Raw genomic sequence first — 14,323 nt, 5'->3', positions numbered from 1 at the left:
CATCTCAGAGGCAAATATTGTACTTTTACTCCACTACAATTATTTGAAAACTTTAGTTACTAGTTACTTTATAGATTTGGATTATTAATACAAAACATACATTAACCATTTCAGCCCTATACATTTCGGCCAAATGGGCCATCTAAGCTCACAATGCCTCGCATCGCAAGGTATTGTGAGCTTGTAGATCTGCTATTTTCAAAAGTTGTTTTAATACTTTTTATACATTTGAAAACTTGTGAAACGGGACATTCTGGATTCTGCATAAATGAGTAGCCTACTTTCTACTTTTGGTACTTTAAGTAGCCTATACTTTGATACTTTTTGAATTCTGGACTTTTACTTGTAACAGAGTATTTCTACATTGCAGTATTGATACTTTTACTTAAGTAAAACGATTGATTACTTTTTCCACCACTGCCAGGCCAGCAGACTATTTTGACGAGTGACAATGCTGTCTATTCACCACAAGAGGGAGCCCTATTGACAGCATTCAGAGCTTCCATGCCTGTCAGATGCTTTGAGGCTGGAACAGAATGGATGTGTTCCTTAAAAATGACTGCTTGGTGATGGCCACACTTTGTCAAATTCCTGCTGTAGTACACACTTCTGCTACACATCGGATTTAAAGACCACCAAAAAAAAGAAGTTATATGTTTATTTCTTTTTTGTTTAAAAGTTAAAGCTCAATATTCTGATAGTAATAATAATAGGTATTATTGACTATAGACTTTTTCAGTAACAGGGGTCTCTTCCAGCTCTTTAGTGAACAGAAAATACATGCTTTTAGAAAATCATAAGAGAGGACCCATTTATTTTTGTCTGCTCATGCTTCCAATCTGTTTATCCTGCTCCCTGTATGAGTTCTCTCTCCCGATTGGATAAAATTGGTATCCTGACCTTAAAACGTAGGCTATTTTGTTTTCTAAAGAGCTGGAGAGACGGGGAGACCCCTGTTACTGAATAAACACTGTATAACAATGATGATTACTATCGGAATATATAGCTAATTAACACTTATTATAACATCATAATAATAATAATAATAATAATAATAATAATAATAATAATAATAATAATAATAATAATAATAACAACAACTTTAAGAGTAATTAGCCTAGGCCTATATGAAAACTCAGATGAATACGTATGATGTTAATGCTGACAATAAATTACCTCTACATGCTTTAAAAAACAAACCCCCTCCTTTCATATACGCACAGACGCACATGGGGATATGGATATATGGCGTAGAGTGGATTACAGTGTAAAATCAAGTACTACAAGTTCTATATTCAGAGACAAAGTATAAAAGTATTGGCATCAAAATATACTTAAAGTGCCAAAAGTAAAAGTACTCATTATGCAGAAGTTCCTATTTCACAAGTTTTCAAATGTATAAAATGTTTACTTTCTTTTTTTAAATAGCAGATCGACAAGCTCACAACACCAGCAGCACCTTGCTTTGCGATGTGTTGTGAGCTTGTAGATCTGCTATTTTCAAATGACCAAAGTATAGCCTATATATAGGTCTGAAGTGGTTCTGTAATAATAATAAAAATATACAAAGTAACAAGTAACTAAAGTTTCCAAATAATCGTAGTGGAGTGAAAAGTATAATATTTGCCTCTGAGATGCATGTAGAAGTAGAAGTAAAAGTATAGAAAATCGTAAATACTCCAGTAAATTAAAAATTCCTCCAAATTGTACTTAAGTACAGTACTTGAGTATTACTTTACAAAAAAACTTTGAAAGCCAGCGCTCATTCGCGCGTGTCCCCCCGTGACGCGCACCAACCGTCCCAATTGCATATCCAATGAGTCTCTCCGCTGCTCCGCCGCAATAAAGGCAGATAACGGACCATGGTGGGAGCGGGTGATCAACGTTTTTTATATATATACTGACATGTTTTAGAGCAATGACTTTTGCGTAACAGTTTTCTAACTGGGGACTAGTAGGTTCCCAGCTCCGATCGGAAGGATAGGGGGGTCTTTACGGGTCTTTTTTTTAGGGTCTTTACGGGACGAAAAGCAGTGATTTCATTTCCATAGGCGCGGGTATAGAGAGGGGAAGAAGGGGGGGAAAGAACAGCAAAAAGAACGGCACAAAATCGGCTGGAGAGTGGAGTTGAGACCGATCCAAGGGAAATCTGTGGAATAGCCACGATCTTTAGCCCCGTTTGATCAAGATGAGCTTGTTGTCTGCCATAGACACGTCGGCCTCTGTGTACCACCAGCCCGCACACCAGCTCCTCAACTGGGTCTATCTCTCCCTGCAAGACACCCAGCATCAGACCAGCGCCTTCGACGCCTTCAGACCCGAGCTTCCCAACAACTCTTCTTCTTCCCAGCAGCACCAACAGCACCAGCAGCACCACCCGGATCTCAATGTCACCAAGACCCAGGACCTGAGCTCCTCTCTGAACTCCAACTATCTCAACAACTTCTTCCAGCTCCAGCGGAACGAGGTGAAGTGAGAGAAGGGATCTTGCAGACAGACAGACATCAGTGCATGGCTGTGTTATTTTTGTAGGGGGGGATTTTTAGATTGCTATGTGTTGCTTGCAGTGGTGGAAAAAGTCTACTCAGATTTTTTGCTTAAGTAAAAGTATCAATACAATGTAGAAATACTCAGTTACAAGTAAAAGTCCGGAATTCAAAATGTTACTTGAGTAAAAGTACAAAAGTATTGGTATCAAAATATACTTAAAGTACAAAAGTAAAAGTAGGCTACTCATTATGCAGAATGTCCCATTTCACAAGTTTTCAAATGTATGAAAATCTTTAGACAAATAGCAGATCTACAAGCTCACAATGTGTGCCATGATGCTATGCATTGTGAGCTTGTAGATCGGCTATTTTCAAATGGCCCAAAAGTATATAGGGCTGAAGTGGGCAATGTATGTTTATAATAATAATCAACGTCTACAAAGTATAGTTACTAAAGTTATCAAATAATTGTAGTGGAGTAAAAGTAACATTTTTGACTCTGAGATATTGTGGAGTACAAGTAAAAGTATAACAAATTGGAAATACTCCAGTAAAGTAAAAGTACCTCAAAATTGTACTTAAGTACAGTACTTAAGTAAATGTTTTTAGTTACTTTACACCACTGGAACGAGGTGAGGTGAAAGGGGCTTGCAGATCAGACAGACAGTGCATGGCTGTGTCATTTCTGGGGGGGATTTTCCTAGATTCTGGTTGAAGAAAACCTGTCATTGCTGTGTGTTGCTTGCATGTCCTGTGTGTGTAGAGTGCTTGTTCTGAGAGATGTTTTACACTGTACTACAACATGGGCCAATTCTGGGTAGGCTACACATAACCGCCATGATATTTCTTATGTGGAAAAGGAAGTCATTGTATCCATCACGTCCAGAATGTATTCATACTGGTCCATCTGCTATGGCTATTCAGATTAGTTTAGAGTATTTGTATTTGTACAGTTCTCAAGGATAATACAGCCTATACATTAAAGGCTAATTTCCCTAATTCATTTAATACAACAACCCTCATAGCTTATAATGGCATGGTAGTCTGTTATACACATGTCTGTGTTGATATGATTCCATTCTGTGTCCTTGTTCTGTTCTAACTGATGATAAACTGCATGGACAGTGAACGAATGTGTCTGGATCCAGACTTGAGCGTGCCACACGTAGGACTAGGAGCGTGACGCGTCTGGGTCTGACCGTCTGTCTGTGGTCAGCATAGTGATGAGGTCTATGAGTCTTAAAACGTGAAATATGCAGTGAATAGGCGTTGTTTAATGAGAGACAGACAGACAGACAGACAGACAGACAGACAGACAGACAGACAGACAGACAGACAGACAGACAGACAGACAGACAGACAGTGAGTTTGAGATTGGCCTGGCTGCTGCATGCATGCATATTACTTCTCCCCTGTATGAAACAGGCTGTGTTATTATTATTGCTGACATATACACTTTCAGAGATTCTTCAAATAGAGTCAGGCTTGAGCAAACACACAACCAACGCTTGTTTACATACGTTCTATTTTCAATCGCTACTTTTAATTTTAGAGACAAATATGTCAATAATGTATGCAAGGGAAGTAGGCAACAAACCTGACACTAGTGGCTAGGCTTCTACTGTATCCTCCCCAGCAGGGAATCAGAGAAATAGTGTCTGAAATAGCAGCTTTTTGATTAAACTGCTAATTGTCTACTTGATTTTATGTGTGCCGGATGGCCTGTGTGTAGAACTGTTAGCTATTGTTTATAAGACAGCCATTCTCAGCCTTTTGAATTTCATGGACCCCCTGCATGATATGCATTATTTTGATAACAGTTCTGGAAATCTCTGGAACCCCAATATACTGTAAAATCTTCAGTGTTAATTTAACTCTGAGAGTGTACAGATGGAGCCAAATGGACCCGTAAGGGTACCGGTCTGTACTCTCAGAGGTACAGACCGGTAAGAGGACCCATTCGGACCCTTGGTGGTCCGCGGACCCAACGTTGCCAACCAAGTGGTTTACGAGCAGCGATATTCAGCATTTCTATCTAGTGTACTTACATTACGAGGTAATTATAGAGGCCTTTCAAAGTGTTTTTTTTTAACATGAAAGAGTCTGGTGTAGAAGTTGGTTATACATTAAGGGTCATTGTGTGTAATGCCATACGATCCTCTGCAGTCTAAAGTGATTCAAACCAAAAGAACACACATTCACATTCTGGAAACAGTTGGGGATTTTTTTTCTTTTCTTCTTTTCTTCTTTTGCAACCTAAGATCAAGGGCAAGTAAAATAAACCACTGTGGTGATTTGATCAGGAGATGAGTAATGTGCTGTTTTTTTTGCAACAATTTGTTCAAAGTAAAGGATATATGAATGAACGTGTTTCATGTGAACTCCCAAGACGACACGATCATGATTCATATACAGTAGTAGTTCCCCAAACGTAATGTATTTCCATTATTAGGCTGGATTTCAAAAAGATGGTATTCAGCACCAGGCAGTTTGCCTTATGATTTAACTCTTTCTTCACTCTGTCCCAGAACATGATGAATGCTTTCACTACTATGTGTTCTTGTGTTTCACATAGGGCCGATTTTCAAAGAATAATCGTAATTCGTGATATGAGGCAACGTGTTTTCACAGTATTATGTTTTCACTTTAGCTTTTCCATACACTTTATCTGAACCAGTGGTTCAGATAAAGAACCATGTGGCCCGGGGACCCCCAGGGGTCTTTGAGGGGGTTTCAGGGGGTCGTCAGCAAAATGTGTAAATGTAACATCAAAATCAATTTAATCACTTAAATCCTATTTTCTTCTTTGTCAATTCGAAAATAGCAAATCCAGGAAAAATGAAAACAAATCCGGGCCCTGGAACAAAACCTTTTCAGATGAGGGTCCGCGGCCCGAATACATATCAATTTGGGGGTCCTTGACATGAAAATGTTTGAGAACCACTGCTCTGAACAGCCGAGCAGCGACACCTTCAAGGTGGCACGCACCCTGGCCTCACACACATCATTTAAAGGGCAAGACCACTTTGGTAGAGGTTTGGGTTGTGTAGTTTCCTTGCCATGTTGTAACTCCAAAGGTGGACAAGAAATCTAAAATATTTTCTCCATTGATAGGAAATTGATGATTCAAAATATGCTCCTCATTGACTTACACTGTACGGTACAACAGCTCTCAAAGTCACTCTTTTAGCACATAGACAAACACAAAGCTGATTCAGACAATATAGAACATCACCAAACCCTGTACTGTTTGTTTTTTAAATAAAAATGTCAACTTCCTGTTGATTTTACTATTTCTATTAGGAAGAAAACCCGGACTGGATCCACGGACCCGGATCTTCAAATAGTAAAATGAACAGGAAGTTGACATTTGTATTTAAAAAACAAACAGTACTGGGTTGGTGTGATGTTCTATATTGTCTGAATCAGCTTGGCTTGTGTTCAATTACGTGCTAAAAGAGTGACTGTTTTAGAGCTGTTTTACCGTACAATGTAAGTCAATGAGGAGCATATTTTGAAATATCAATTTCTAATCAATGGAGCAAATACTTTAGACTTCTTGTCCACCTTTGGAGTTACACCATGGCAAGGTAACTACACAACCCAAACCTCTACCAAAGTGGTCTTGCCCTTTAAACCCACTACCACTTAAACCCCAGCATCTGTATTGTGGGGAAAGCTTTCGCAGAAAATAGCAGGCCGACAAGCTCACAATGCGTTGCGTTGCGGCGCATTGTGAGCTTGTCGATCGGCTATTTTCTGCGAAAGCTTTCCCCACAATAACAGAAAAGAGAAAAGACTCTAGCATAGTGATGGAATGGGGTTTGAAGTGGTTAATGACAACACGAGTGTGTTTACCCCCTGGTGTGCGACACCTCTCATCTCTGGAGCTGAGAGAGATGAGACGACCTGGGTAGAGGTCTGGACCAGTTTGGTTCCCAGAGTGTCAGCGCGCGCACACAACACACACACACGCACACACGCACGCACGCACGCACGCAAGCACGCACGCAAGCACGCACACACACACACACACACAATTGCGCGTGAGTTTGTATTACCATACTTGTGAGGACATCAACATATTAGGACGGTGATTTTATGAATGCCATTTTTACATTTCTTGCAATTTTTAACCGTAGGCCTAAATCCGAAAAAGTAGCAGATCTACAGCTTGTAGATCGGCTATTTTCCGGTGCAATGGCAGGACAACTAAGTATATGCTAAATCAGGCAGAATTCCAACCCTAAACCCTAAACCTAACCTCTAAATGTCTAATCCTAACTCTAACCACAACCTGAATCCTTTTCTAATTGTAAACATATCTCTAAAAACTATGTTTTTAACCATAAATCAACCAGTTTTCTTGTGAGGACCAGGAAAATGGTCCTCACAATGTCTATTTCTTAAATTCTACTATACTTGTGGGTAATACAAACACACACACACACACACACACACACGCACACGCACACGCACACGCACACGCACACGCACACGCACACGCACACTCACACGCACACGCAAAATAAATAAACATTAGGCTTGCATACTATTTGCAGATGTGTGTATGTGAAATCTGTTTCCTTTGGGTCGACACTAGGTGGTCTCCGTCTCAACAATGTACAAAATAACGTAGCCTAACAAGGCTAATAAAGGAACAATGTTTAATTTCTACTTCAGATTTGTATGGGTATTTTAGAGAAGAAGAAAAAACAACAACACTCCACTAAATACATTTCCACAAAGGGTGGTGGAGCATTAGCAGAGTGTCGGTGCACGAGCCAAGATGTGAAATTAATGGCATATGGAAAACATCACAAACAAAAGAGCAGTAATATTTGATTTAGCCTAGGCAGATCCAATAAATGAACATGAGTCTTGGAGCTGGAACTCGTTAGGAAAAGAAACCTCACAGCCTGGTTAGATAAAGACTTGGACTTCAATGGCGGCCAGGTTGCCAAGAGCAAACTTTCTGTGCTATGCAACAGTAGAAAATCAGCAATAACATTGCTTACCGAATCATGACTATCACCTAGGGAGAGCCGTTACTGTCACTGATAGACTCTCAGACATTAGCTGTAAATTCACAGTGTCTTTTCTTAGCAACATACATTTTTATTTGACAGCATTTTTATTTGACAACATTTTTATTTGACAACATTTTTATTTGACAGTACTTTGGCAAAGATTGAATGTGGTGTGATGGATATATTGTTCAGTTTCTAAGTATATATCACCATCATAACATGTTTAATTAAGTAGTGGGTCATTTGAATATTTGTAGATTTATTCACATGTCATATTAGTCACTTAAGTCCTTTATATGTTTATATTAATTTACTTGAATGAATGTAAGACATGAATGACAAGGGAAAAAAGAAGCCACATTCTCTCCATTCCGTTTATCATATCCCTTCTGAGGGCATCTTTGGGCCAATGGCACGCAACACTGCTTAGCGCAATTCAGGGCAGACAACAGCAGTGGTTCTCAAAGTGTGGTCCGGGGACCCCCCGTGGTCTTTGGGGGGATTCCAGGGGGTCCGCCACTAAATGATTGATATAGTTAGGAACTGAATGGACCCATGTAAGTGGGTACATGGCCTAATGAAGGGGCTCTCAAACATTTTCATGTCAAAGACCCGCCAAATTGATGTGTATTTGGCTGCGGACCCCCATTTGAAATGATTTTGTGCCAGACAAGGACCTCCGTAAGATTTGTGTTGCTAACATTTTTCAAGATTATCCCAAAATTGTCAAGATTTTTTTAACAGCTGAGGGTTAAAGTGGTTAACCCTTAATTTTGATGCTATATTAACACATTTTGTTTGGGACCCCCTGAATCCCCCCTTGGGGTGCCCGGACCCCACTTTGAGAACCATTGGCCTAATGCATAACAAACTGTGAGTCCTTGAAATTAAAACAAGGCTGGGAATCAAGGGTCTACGGTACAAACAATACCCATGTCTATAGTAGAACCTCCAGCAGTGGCTGCCTGTTGGGGACGGGAGTGCTGATATTCAACAGGCTGGTGAAGAAGCCTGTGTGTAGCCTGTAGCCTCTCTTCTTTGTGTACGGTGACTCATCCTCTGTAAAGTCCTGTGTCTCTCTCTGTGGACATGCTCAGTACTTTTCCAGCTCATAAGCACATCTGGGCCTCGCGCCAGATGTTCTGAATTTAATGAGAGGAATGATCTTCTTTTTTTGTTTCTTTTTTTTCTTTCTCTTCTCTTCTTCCTTTTTTCTACGAGAGAGAAAATAGGACAGAGAGCACGGCGAAGGATGGTTTTGAAACGATTTTGCAATGTTGTCAAACACTCGACCAGAAATGCAATGATTTGTGTGTGATGTTATCGTGAAGCTCAATGGGACTGTCAACTGTCAACAAAATGATTTTCCCCCCCCTGAAGCTCAGAGTGATATAGTTGCCTGTGTGCTGTTTGTATAAGGCCTCTCCAATCTACTGAATGAATGCATGGATTCTATACATCGTCACTGTCAGACAGAAACCTTGTATCTCCATATATCACCCCCCCCCCCCGGCCCCTGTAAATTAATGCCCTACTTTGTTGCACAAGAGTATCATACAAAAGTTTTTCTATTATTTTTGAGTGGTGCCAACCACTCCTACATTTGACCGTGTGTGTGTGTGTGTGTGTGTGTGTGTGTGTGTGTGTGTGTGTGTGTGTGTGTGTGTGTGTGTGTGTGTGTGTGTGTCCGTCCGTCCGTCCGTATGTTTTGAGCACGGCCTCAACAGCTGCAGCTGATTGCAACACAAGGATGCAACCAGTTACACTAATTCAAAGGCACCACTCTCTTCACACTGGGTGTGATTTTTTCTATTACAAAAAAAAATGATTTAGTGAAAGTGTTTAAGTGTGTCTGCGGGTTTTATGAACACTGAACCAATATGAAAAGTATTAACAAGAGCCTGTGACTAAATAAGAACTACATTGGATCAGTGGTGTGAAGTAACTAAGTACATTTACTCAAGTTCTGTACTTAAGTAAAATGTTGAGGTATTTTTTTACTTTCTTCAGTATTTACAATTTTCAATACTTTTACGTCTACTCCACTACAAAGGGAAATATTGTACTTTAGTTTAGTAGTTTGGATTATTACGTTATTACAAAACACTAACCACGTCAGCCCTATATTTTGGCCATTTGAAAATAGCAGATCTACAAGCTCACAATGCGTCGCGATGCGACGCATTGTGAGCTTGTAGATCGGCTATTTTCTTTCATACATTTTTAACCCGTGAAATGGGACATTCAGCACAATGAGCACTTTTACTTTGGTACTTTAAGTATATTTTGATGCCAATACTTTTGTACTTTTACTCAAGTACATTTTGAATACGGGACCTCTACTTGTAACGGAGTGTATCTACTTTGCAGTATTGATACTTTTACTTAAGTAAAACATGAGAGTACTTCTTCCCTCACTGCATTGGATCCATTGCAACAGGTTCTTTGTTCCATGTCTAGTATGCAGTACAAAGCCTATATATGTTCGACAAAGAACACGAGTTCAACTCCTCCGTTATGTGTCTCCCTTGCAGGTGTTAAACAACAATGTGTATAAGAATGTGTCACCGTACGGCTCGCTCAACAACATCGTGGACGGCCTCAACTCCCTGACGGACCACTTCTCGGACCTTTCCCTCTCCTCGGAGCCGAGGAAGCCCAGCAAGAGACCCCCGCCCAACTACCTGTGCCACCTGTGCTTCAACAAGGGCCATTACATCAAAGACTGCCCCCAGGTGAGACCGCCGTCCCCGAAATCATGCAATGCAGTGGTTCTGAAAAAGAAATCATGTCAAAAGGACCCCCAAATTAATATTTATTTGGCCACGGACCCCCATCTGAAAACATTGTGATGCTGGGGACCCTCTGGAACCCCCCCAAGAACCCCATGTGGGTCCCTGGACCACACTTTGAGAACCACTGACATAATATATAGTCTGTGTGTACGCAGAAAAAATGCTGGGTGTTCATTTAAGAATTGAGAGTACTTACTCTCAACGTCAGAGTCAAATGAACACTTGTACTTGTAGTCACATAACCAGTCCTCCTTGGTGTTATTAGTACCATGGAATATAGAATATAAAACACAATGAATTGATACCAATACCACTGTTGGATTACAGAATTATTCAGTGTCATTGCTTTGTGTCATGCAAGAGACTATGATGCTGGCTAGTCATTCTCTCTCTCTCTCTCTCTCTCTCTCTCTCTCTCTCTCTCTCTCTCTCTCTCTCTCTCTCTCTCTCACTCTCTCTCTCTGGCTCTGGACTGACCTACTTGTTAAACAGGCAGGCCTCTGTCTTCTGTAGTCGTGTAGCGTGTGTGTGTGTGTGTGTGTGCGTGTGTGTGTGTGTGTGTGTGTGTGTGTGTGTGTGTGTGTGTGTGTGTGTGTGTGTGTGTGTGCGTGTGCGTGTGCGTGTGAGTGTGTGCGCGCGCCGCGGCGTGTGCATGTAAACAAGGATGCATATGTTCATATATATACAGTATGTGTGGGTGTGGGTGTGTGTATTCATTACTGCATCCCTGTTTACTTAAATAAGCTACTCTTATTTCATTGACTTCAAGAGTAAAGGTCCTTACACACCGGGGCGATCTTTTCGTGCGAATAATACGCTTTTTAAAAAAACCTTATAAAGTCAATGCAAGCGTACATGGCGCGAAAAAGCGGAAAAGCGAAGCGAAAAAGCGTCTTTTAATTATTCGGAACGAGTCCGAATTTTGCGTATATTCGCATATTCGCCGGTGTGTAACCGCCTTAAGAGATGAGATTGCTTTAAATGGCCATGTCACCCAGTTACAATAATAACATGTTTGAATGTAACAGCGTGAGCAGTGGTCCTCGCTTCACCTGATTTCCACAAATTGGTGCATTGATGAGCGAGGATTAGGAGTACAACAGTTAAAGGAGCACTTCACCCATTTTCAACCTTAACTTCATAATTATAATTGGTCCTCACTAATGCTCATTATAAGATGTCACCATTTCTGTCAATTCAGTCTGTGTCTCAGAGGAGGGCTGGACCGTCCGGAAACCGGCCTACCAGTGACATCATCGGTAGGCTGGTTTGGTCATTTCAAACAAGATTTTTAAAAATAATCCTGGAAAAACTTTCCAGGAAGAGAAAGGCTGTACAGTAGTTTCACGGTGTGTAAACGGAAGTGGTGCCATCGTTATGATGAGCATTAGTGACGACCAATTATACGATTGATAAGGTTGAAAATGGACGAAGTGCTCCTTTAACCGTGGCGCATCAGCTGTGGGCTCCAGCTGTGCGTCCTGATGAAGGAATCTGAACAAGTCATGTACTGTACCCGCAGTCTGCTCTCCCAAAAGCTCTCAGTGCTAATTCCAGCACAGCCTACAGTAGTACTGACGTACTTTGGGAACAGACGTGATCTAACTGCATGCTTAGACTCAGGATCTAGGTCCAGGTTGGTAGATGGAGGAGCAGCTCAATTATGGGTGTGCCTGGATCCAAATGACAATACATGTACTTTCCATTATTGGTTGAAATACATTTCTACACAAGGATGATTTTGTTGCTGTTGGGCAGAAACCTTGCATCTCCATGTTTCAAATGTTTGTTTTCTTTTTGTTGTAAATTAATGCCCTACTTCATCATCTAAGAGCAGTGGTGTAAAGTAACTAAGTACATGCACTCAAGTACTGTACTTAAGTACAATTCTGAGGTATTTGTACTTTACTTGAGTATTTCCAATTTCCAATACTTTTACTTCTACTCCACTACATCTTAGAGGCAAAGATTGTACTTTTACTCCACTACAATTATTTGAAAACTTTAGTTACTAGTGTAGATTTAGCTTACAAAACATACACACAACTTCAGCCCTTATACTTTGGCTATTTGAAAATAGCCGATCTACAAGCTCACAACGTGTCGCATCGCAACGTGTTGTGAGCTTGTAGATCTGCTATTTTCAAACGATTTTTTTGTACATTTTATATACTCCTGAAAACGTGTGAAATGGGACCTTCTGCATAATGTGTACTTTCTTACTTTATGTACTTTTAGTACATTTTGATACCAATACTTTTTTACTTTTACTCAAGTACATTTTGAATTCCGGACTTGTACTTGTAACAGAGTATTTCTATATTGCAGTATTGACACGTTTACTTAAGTGAAATATTTGAGTACTTTTCCCACCACTGTCTAAGAGTGTCGCACAAAAGTAGCGGCCCAGGTCCCAGGCCCTCGATGTCACGAAAGATCACAGCCTAACGGGGGAGTTGTAAAAAATTGCACAAATAGCAGATCTACAAGCTAGCCACGCGTTGCATCGTTGTGGCGCGTCGTCGTGAGCTTATAGATTCCTCACAATCTTTCATCGTACGATAAGAATAGTGTGCTCACTTAAAGAAAGTAAATAAATAATATTCTATAACCACGCGTTGACTCGACTAAACTTGTGTAAATTCTTCTCTAATAATACAATTCTGGAGTCTGGATATAGTTATAAAACAGCCACAAACATTTATGTATAGGTGTACGCCATGAGATAATGACAGGGACATTGTGTTAATGTTTGTAGTAATCGCAGCAGCAGGAGTGAAATAACATTTAGATTTGGTGTGCGAGAGATGTTTGAGGAGGGAGCAGCACCACAAAATGACTGCAGTGGCTCTCTCGCTTCATGATTGATGATGTGCAAGAAGTAATTTTAATGCTCATGGTGAAGACAGACATCTTGGTCAGGATGGAGGTCTGATAATTATCTGATTTCACAAGAGGAACACAGTGTCACTTCAATTCTGGGATTCTTAGCACCGGAGTTGTTTTTGTTTATGCTAGCTGGCCCTAATGGATATGCTCTCCCACTCCTCTTCTCTCCTCTTCTCTCTCCTTTTGTCCTCTCCTCTCCTCTCACTCTATTGCATGGAATGGCAGTGGTGGAAAAAGTACTCAAATTCTTTACTTAAGTAAAAGTATCAATACTGCAATATAGAAATACTCTGTTACAAGTAAAAGTCCAGAATTCAAAATTTACTTGAGTAAAAGTACAAAATTATTGGCATCAAAATGTACTTAAAGTAACAAAAGTAAAAGTACTAAAATATTTGAAAATAGCAGATCTACAAGCTCACAACGCGTCGCTTCGCGACGCGTTGTGAGCTTAGATATAAGCCTAGGTATAAAATAGGGCTAAAGAGGTTAATGTATGTTTTATAATGTAATAATGTATATCTACAATGTAACAAGTAACTAAAGTTTTCAAATAATTGTAGTGGAGTAAAAGTACAATATCTGCCTCTGAGATGTAGTGGAGTAGAAGTAAAAGTATAGACAATTGGAAATACTCCGGTAAAGTAAAAGCCCCTCAAAATCGTACTTAAGTACAGTACTTGAGTAAATGTACTTAGTTACTTTACACCACTGCCTCTTGTCCTCTCCTCTCCTCTCCTCTCACTCTATTGCATTGGAGCGGTAACGAGGAGCAGATGTGAGATTAAAACGCTTTGCCTCCCTTTATGACAGATGATGCCTGGTCTCGGGAGGTCTCTAAAAAAGACCGGTCCACTGATGAAATATCTCCTCCCTGGCTCCCCCAACCCTCAACGTGTGGGAATTAGATCATTGATTGATAACTCAAAAGGGACTTTTTTTGGGGTGGTATATTATGTGTGCCATGTAACTCTTGTGTTTTTATATATACATCTTAAGTGTTTGTGTGGATTTAGACTTGACCTTGCTTCAATAATACGTTCAACTTAACCACTTGATTCCGGCGGCAAACATTCAGTGAAAGTAGCAGATCTACAAGCTCACAACACGTGGCGTTGCG

At 40.3% G+C, this 14,323-nt stretch overlaps 1 protein-coding gene across 1 annotated transcript in view; it reads left to right on the top strand.

Moving 5' to 3' along the window:
• The first annotated feature begins 1,887 nt into the window (after positions 1-1,887).
• Positions 1,888-14,323, top strand: part of zcchc24 (zinc finger, CCHC domain containing 24) — an 84,024-nt gene continuing 71,588 nt past the window's right edge. Inside the window, exons 1-2 of the mRNA XM_080450134.1 lie at positions 1,888-2,467; positions 10,054-10,254. Of these exons, the coding sequence (XP_080306260.1) occupies positions 2,189-2,467; positions 10,054-10,254 (480 nt within the window). The 5' untranslated portion in view covers positions 1,888-2,188. The remainder of the gene's footprint in view (positions 2,468-10,053; positions 10,255-14,323) is intronic.

Source organism: Gymnoscopelus braueri, assembly GCF_963280865.1.
Source record: "Gymnoscopelus braueri genome assembly, chromosome: 14".
Taxonomy (NCBI): domain Eukaryota; kingdom Metazoa; phylum Chordata; class Actinopteri; order Myctophiformes; family Myctophidae; genus Gymnoscopelus; species Gymnoscopelus braueri.
Note: the sequence above shows the minus strand (reverse complement) of the source record. Positions and strands in the feature narration are given on the sequence as shown.